Below are 8,013 nucleotides of genomic sequence, written 5' to 3'. Positions count from 1 at the left end.
AATGAAAATGAATGAAAAACAGGATTTTGATTTGATTTTGTTCCATTCCACTGCTCTAACAACCCTGCCAATGACCAGGCAGGTGCTACAGTAGATGCTCCTAATGAAGCCAAACCGTAATTTAACAAAACACTGTCCTTACTAAAAAAGACTATTTACTGTCACAAACCCTCGAGACACAAGCCTTATTGGAACGAAATATAAACTATTTCTGCTTCACTGCTGTTTTGGAAAGTCAGCTTTATTTAACTCACATGGAAAGTACTGCCTGATGAAATACACATCACAATGATGCTCTCAAGATACTGTCTATAATGATTCGATTGCCATGAGAATCAAAATGGTTCTACAGAAGACTTTGCAATTTTAAAATCCTGCTTAATTTGACTGTAAACACAGTTTAATCTGAAAGTGGAAATTAACTGAACCCCTTGTTTACTAGCCAAAGTTATGCACCAGCTCCTAAACAGACCTACTTAAAGAAATCCATCTGCAAGAAAAAGCAGAAAAGAAAGCACCCTGGGAGTAAACCACACAGACAGAGGCAGAATGAATTGCTTTAACAGTATACTCCCAGCTAGTGCACGGACATCATATATTTATGTTGACAGCATGCAAGATGAGCAATGGGTCTGGGAGCTCTCTGCTGCCCTCTGAAAATGCTGTGACACTCCTCAAGGGGGAAAAAAAAAAGACACATCGGAAGAGATGTAACAAAGTTCTGCACTAACACAATTTGAAATGGCACAGTGTCACAGATTTAGGGCTGAATTCTGAAACTATGAGGTTCAACTTAAGTTCAGCATGGAGAAAGACTGAAAAAGCCCTCTAAGCACTGCTAGCTCACAGCATCTCCCAAATTAAAAGCCATGCACCGACTTAGGTGTCGTAACTAAACAGAAACTGACCTGATCTCACTCCTACAGAGCACAGTGCATTTTCTGGCCTCTTGGTTAATGAAGGAGTTACAACAAGGTATTCCAGGACAATGACAGCTTACGCCTGTGTCCAAACCTATGAGAAGTCATTAAATTCCTACTGCAGTATAAGCTTCCCTCATCACATTTATGGTGAGAAAAGAGCACGTGTGTTTACTTACTGATAACAGCTGCAGCGTGACAAATCTAAACCTCTATTTACACTGTGGTAACTTACTCTTGATAGGTTTCAGCCTTAATTTTCATCCCTTTATCCCCTTGCTCTCCCCTCCCTCCTTTCCCAAGGGACCAACTTCCTGGCTGTGCAATGTCTGATTTACAGTCAAGATTTCTCCGTTGTGCAGCCCTGACAAAGGCTCCAGCCAACTTCTCTGGCCTTCCATGGAGGAGTCACCCCCCTGTATCAACAAACCAGTACATCAGTCTTTATACACAACTGAAAATTTGCAACCAGAGTACCTTGTCCTCTCACAGCAATATATTTATAAGGAACCAGTTTATTTTTGGTTGGTGAACATCTGCTAGCACATCAGACTCTGTTCTGCTTATCTGCACACAGTTCCACTGAAAGCAGCTGTATATACCCAGGCACACACAAGAACAGAATTAATAATCCAAAAAACAAAAAGCCCACACATACAGATACAAAGTTAATCAAAGTTTTAAACATATGAAAACAGAAAGAAGAGCCTGGCTTGTTTTATCAAAGACAACCCCACCATATTGGTGTTGCTATTAAAAACTTTAACTAATACACACTGAAATCTGCTCCCTCTTAATACCTGCCTGCACAAAATCTTTTACATGTGTACAATGGCCCCAAATTATCTCATCTACATAATTATTTCTTAGTAAGTTTCTAAAGTTTGCAGAAGTCAGAGACATAAGATACATCTGCATGTTTAATTATGTTAATAGTCTGAATTAGCCAACATGCAACAATCAAGTGAGCTTTGAACATACCCATTTTCTACACTGTTTAGGAAAATGAAGAAAGATGTCATCTGTTTACCAGAAGGCCCTGGGTCAGGAGTGGGAGGGGGAATGGATTCATTGAATCCAGCTACATATACAATGTATTCTAAAATAAGTGTTAGAATTCCCTACAAAGCATGTGAAAGGGAAAGCAGACTGGCTTATGACTCCCAGCTTTTTGTTAGTCTGCGATGAAATTGGTTCAAACCCACACAGTTCAGATAAAATAAGCATCACCTAAGATTTGGTCAATGTCTTCCTTTATTTTTCCATTTTTAAAATCAAAGCATTTAGCTCTTCAGATTCACCAGGACAAGCAATACCTCCCAGCACATCTTAACCCAAAACAAAACCCTCTTCCAAAAACAATGAGCAGCTGTTTATTTTCCTACTCTTTGTTTATTGCTACAAAACTTTACAATCTATTGCTGAAGCTTTCCGTTGCCTTGGCTTTTCATGAAAGAGCACGAGGAGTATCACCAAAATCAATGTGAAATCAACACTTTCCTTGAGACATATCTTTCTAAAAACAAATGCTTCTTCCAAGAACAACCAGCCTGAACTTCTAGTGGGTTTGTTTCTTTATGCAGGTGTCAGAGCTTCCACAAAGACACTCATAACTACAGATCTTCAAACATGACAGTACTACTAATCTTGCCTGTTTTAGACTGCTGTTGAGTCCAGCTTACACACAAAATAGCATAGAGTAATTCACTTTAAATGGTAATCATTAAATAATGAAGCTGAAACACAGTGACACCAACCACTCACTATTCATGAGTTCTGCTACAGCCAAAGACACACAGCATCTCCAGTGTTCTCCACAGCTCCATTCTGTTGCCTAAGTTCAATGCTTAAGACTGTTTTCAAAAACAATTAGTCACCGAGTGCCTGAGATTACCACAAATATTCCATCTACAGCCATTTCCCTGACAGCATTTTCACCACACAGTCCTCACTGCTGCCCCTAACAGCAAATACAAAGCCCTCAGATACACTTTGCATACAAAAGCAGATTCAAGAGTTGCCTTCAATTCACAGAAAAAGGAATGCAGTCTAGCTAAACCAAAGATTATTTTGGGGCTGTCACCTGTTAACTCTAGGAAACTATTTCCAAGAAGGAAGACCTCCTGCCATATGCATCATTTCCTTGGGAGAAAAAGCAAAACAAACCAACAGAAAAGCCAAATCTCGGTTGTGTTCACTGCGTAACAGCAACGTAGGCTACTCCATGACTTAGGAAAGAAACTAAACTTCTAATATTTCACACTTACCTATATTCTGGGACACCTGATAAAATCATTAATTACAGAGCGTGCCATTCAGCAGGGGTATTAATTTGTATCTTTCCTGTAACTAGCTTTCAATTTTCTCAAAACAAGACTTGTTTGAGATCTCTCAAAGATTAACATTTCTGCCAATCATAAATGAAACTCAGAAGGGCTTGAAAAGTCATTTGAAAGACAAAGAACACATATGGAAATAATTTATCCAGGGAGAAGAAACGTTAGACAGACAGGAGGAAAGACAAATACAGAAGCAACATCAAGATGTTGCTCAACATCTCAATAAGAACTACATTGACAAGAGATCACCACAGGCTTAAACTTTTACTGCAAATCAACACTTTGGTTTCCTAAAGACTTCTGCAGCTCTCTTTTATGGCATACAATCCCACAACCACTACTTAGCTCAGAAGATGCTACAGTACCATACCTGTCTGCCACATCCATATCCCCTTCGATCTTGTTGAGTCCTCTCATGATGTTATCAAACTGCTCGCCCTGGTAATGCAGCACTTTTGCTGTATCCTCCAGCCGTTTCTGAGACCCAGTCAACAATCCAGTCAGTTCCTTTCCTTTTGTTGTCTGCAAGGCTGCTGCTTCTGCTCCTGCACCTTCACTTGACAGCAACCGCTCCCTCCAGAAGTGCTCCAGGATGTTGAACACTGCATTTCTGCTGGGCTGCAAAGAACTGAACCAGTGTTTGGTGTTCTTCTCCAAGATGGTAAGAGAGCTGAAAATTAAATTCGATGATTCCTTCTTGATCTCACTGATACTAGAAAGATGGAAGTTGACCAAAACCTCCCCAGTCTTGTCAGCTGTAAATTTGATCGCAACAGGGGTCAGTAAGAGTCTGCCAGAGACCCATTGCTTGTTGGTGTCCAAGTAGTAAGAACAAGGCCAGCTATGGATACGAATGTCTTCGTTCATCAGCTCGCTGTTCAGATCCTCTTCCACAGCAACAACACCTTCAAAGCCAGAAAAAGAAACTAGAATGAAAGTGGAAAAAAAAAAAATTAGGTGAGAACTCTTAACAACATATGAAACCTAACGTTCCAAACACTCAAATAATGAATCCTACCCACAGCTGGTTTCCAGTATGTTCACTATATCCTTCTGAGTACTTACACAACACAGATTTGGAAACTGCTGCAGATAGTTTACAAAATTGGAAACCATTCCTAACTATTTCCCTCTAAAAAACAAAACACCTCACCCTTTCTGAACAGGGCTGCCAGTAATATCATCTGCTCCATAACAGCACTGCCTCCCCTTCTCAGAATGTTCTCATCACGTTTCAGCATGTGATTTATCACAGCATCAACTTCAAATGAGTACTGCATTAACACACTGGATATTACTCTAAGGGCAGGTGCTTTCTAATTAGATTACTCTGCATTCATGCACCTACGTTCACCATTTTGCATGAAGAACCTACCAATAACAGGAACACACAAAGTTTTCACCAACTTTGAGTCTTTCACACACCCCTTTTCCCTAGAAAGCCATGTAAGTCTTCAATTCCCCTGGAGGTGTTCAAGGCCAGATTGGATGGGGCCCTGGGCAGCCTGGCCTAGTATTAAATGGGGAGGTTGGTGGCACTGCATGTGGCAGGGGGTTGGAAATTCATGATCCTTGAGGTCCCTCTTCCAACCCTGGCTATTCTGTGATTCCCCACCTCATCACCATATGAGACAAAGAAAATCCAGAAAGCATCAACATGAGGCCATCAACACAAACCCATGACAGTGACACGAAATAACAGGTCCTTCTCCTCCTACTCTGAGCAATCAATGCTTAGTTGACATATTCCCAGATCAAATTATAAATACACTCAGATAAAAAAGATGCCATAGATGAGAAGAGGTGCTTCTGGCCTGGCACGCGGAGCAATTCAATACGTATGATAGCAGAGTAAGCAGCAGAACAGGCAGAGGCTTAAAAGAGCCAAGGGAACTGATTGCTCAGCTCAGAGCAAACTGACAACACCAGGGCAATGGCAATTTCATTACACCTCTGACAGCCCACGTTTTCGTGGAAGCCTGTGATGCTACTTGATGATGCACAGTTTATCCCATAAGACTTGCTCACTAGTATCTCAAATCCAAGCAAAGACAGAGCTGTCATGTGCTTTAAGGCCTGAGCTGGCTAAAGCAGAACAATCTCAAGTTTGGAACAGTACATTAAATGAAACACATCTGCATGTGCACCAATTCCTAAATTCCCAAAGATATTTCTTGTACCCAAAGAGTCAGATTGTTTCTTGCAACATCTCCACAGCACTAGTTTTCATTGTATTGAAGACCAGTTATGTTCCACGACTTAATTCCTTATGAACAACCATTACGTAATGGTGATTTAATTACTTGCTTATTCATTCTTACTCTTCTCAAAGTCTTCAATGTATTGTAGCATAATTTACAGACTGGTGTATAGCATTATCACAAGGTACTCAGTTACTTGGATGACACAATAAATGAAAAGTTAGAGCTCTACAAAACCCCTTGCCAGACTGATACTGTAATTTCTGTAAGTGCAATTGACAACTACATCAGTATGAGTGCAAGAGAATAAAAGTTACTTTGCTATTAAAAGCACTGACACCTGAAACTAAATCACATTACAGCTTTGTTAAACAGGAATTACAAGTTACAAACAGAGCTTTAACTGCCTGGATTTGACACTGATTTTGGTTTCTGCAATTCAGTAAAACATTTTCAGAGATATCTTCTCCCTCACTGATATCACATATTCGAAGATTTGAAATTGCCACCCACTCAGCACATTTGTAAGACAGCATATACACTTAAACAGCATTCAGATTCTCTCAGAAGTACTGGTAACAGTAATATATAGCCAACAAAAAGTAAACCAAAATAAACATCTCGTATTTCATCCTCAAGCTTCTCACACTCTGAACATATTGCAAAGTTCAATGAAATTCACTGAAACTAACAACACATCAGCAGCCTCCCTACCCATCAAGCGTGTCACGTTTAGGACCTCACCATCACCTCTCCAATTTCAAGAGCATGAAATCTGCTACTTATGCCTTTTTCTACTACCAGCATGCTGCATACAACAACAAGCTCTTCCCCTCAGGTGCTGTTTTATAAAGCATTAATAAAAATAATAAAGAAATCAAGGCACTGAAAGATGATGTACGTTGCAGAGGATCACAAGAGAAAGCAGGAAGCAAATAGTATGTTTCTTAGCCCTTGCTGCTGGGACAGGCACATTGGAACAGTGTCAACTGGGAAACAACTCCCAGTCTCTGCTAACAGCAACTGCCATCTTCACAAAGGCATACCCACAGCAAGGAGAAACAGTTAACAAGCAAGCAGCTCTTTAAACTTGTGTAAAATCTCACATAGAGCCTGTTTTCACAGGCTGAGTCTTACAAACTACCACCAACATCCAGTTAAAACAGCACGTTCTCTGAAGCCTGCTCATGACTAGTATAAATGTAAAAACACACACAGTCTTGCAGCTGTGCCATTCAAGTACATTTCTAAGTCATCTCTCAAGCTCCTTACCTTTATCTGTAGCTGCAGAAACCTCAGACAGTTTTTTGGGAACTGCTATGTTCACAAATCTGTCCATCTGTATGTAAAATGTTTTCTTTTTTTCCTCTTCAAAGCCCGAGAGAGCAGATGAAATAAAGCTACATGTATCCAACACAGAAGGTGTGCTTACCCCTGGATCTAAGAGTAAAAAAGTCCTCTCAGACCACAGGAAGAAACAAAGCTGTCACTTGACTGGTGTATACATATGTGTGTGTGTGTGCCTTGGGTCATATGACTTTTGACTCACCTGAGAGCTCAGAGGCTTTGCCTGATAGTCAGCTTCTTCCTGTGCCTGAGGCCAGAATTTCCACACAAAAGCCTATTTGCTAATTAAATCTACTGTTTCATTACATTTTCCCCCAACATAATCATGCCTTAACTAGCAGTGGCTCTGCACAACTTAATCCCCCCTCCCCACAGATAAGAAGAAATTTAAACATAGGATAAATGAAAATCCACATGAGGAAAACCAAGGATTATTTTATTCAACAGCAAGCAAAACAGATATCATGGTACACAACACTGCTGCTGTTTAAAAGCATTCAACAGTGAGCTATTAATTTAACACAAGACTTCATGGAGTTTAATTATAACACATGACAAATTTAAACAGCATCAAACAAAAACAAAGACGTGCACAACCATCTGAAGTCAGCTGGAAAAAAAGCATTATATATTTGTTTTTCCTCTGACACTCATATATTGCATCTTATATATCTCTGATAGGTACTAACCTGCAATTATAAAACCTTCTGAGCTGCTAGAAATACTGTCATCCTAGTATTTTCATAACTGCACCCTCCTTGAACCAATATTAAGGAAATTTTTATTTGGCCATCTCATAAACCAACTCTTGCTTGTATTTACAGGAGCTACACTCCTTAGAAAGCTCCATTCCCATGCAGTGGAAGAGGAGGAGCCAACTAAAATGAATTCACAATGAATTCTTTCATGCTTTATGAACAAACAGAAGTTTGCCTACACTTTTGTCCACCCAGCAGATAACCCAGGCAGTTTCTCCCATCAGCACATTACTCACATTCTGCCCCATCTCTGACACAGCAGCCCTTCACAGAGTGCACTACCACACACAGCAAGAACTAGGATCAGCAGCAATGAGATGGGGATTATTTCCAACAGTGTCACCACAACATTGCCTAAGTTCCTTAGCTAATATACGAGTGGTGGCTGATTCTATAAAAAGAAGGTGACTCACCTTCTCTTGCCAAGTGCTGTGAGATCACTTAATGA

General features: G+C 40.2%; 1 protein-coding gene across 6 annotated transcripts in view; it reads right to left on the bottom strand.

The window, feature by feature from the left end:
• Window positions 1-8,013, bottom strand: part of SNAP47 (synaptosome associated protein 47) — a 34,306-nt gene that overhangs the window by 24,317 nt on the left and 1,976 nt on the right. For 2 of the 6 annotated variants that reach the window (XM_042817344.1, XM_042817345.1), the window contains exon 2: window positions 3,630-4,185. In XM_042817344.1, the coding sequence (XP_042673278.1) occupies window positions 3,630-4,185 (556 nt within the window). Of the gene's footprint in view, window positions 1-3,629; window positions 4,186-6,732; window positions 6,890-8,013 lie in introns of those variants that run through there. The other 4 variants (XM_042817342.1, XM_042817341.1, XM_042817347.1 and 1 more) reach the window with 4 other exon arrangements.

The sequence above is a fragment of the Centrocercus urophasianus genome, unplaced genomic scaffold (genome assembly GCF_019232065.1).
Source record: "Centrocercus urophasianus isolate 14NV4802_14NV808 unplaced genomic scaffold, USGS_Curo_1.0 seq_16, whole genome shotgun sequence".
In the NCBI taxonomy this organism is placed as follows: domain Eukaryota; kingdom Metazoa; phylum Chordata; class Aves; order Galliformes; family Phasianidae; genus Centrocercus; species Centrocercus urophasianus.
Note: the sequence above shows the minus strand (reverse complement) of the source record. Positions and strands in the feature narration are given on the sequence as shown.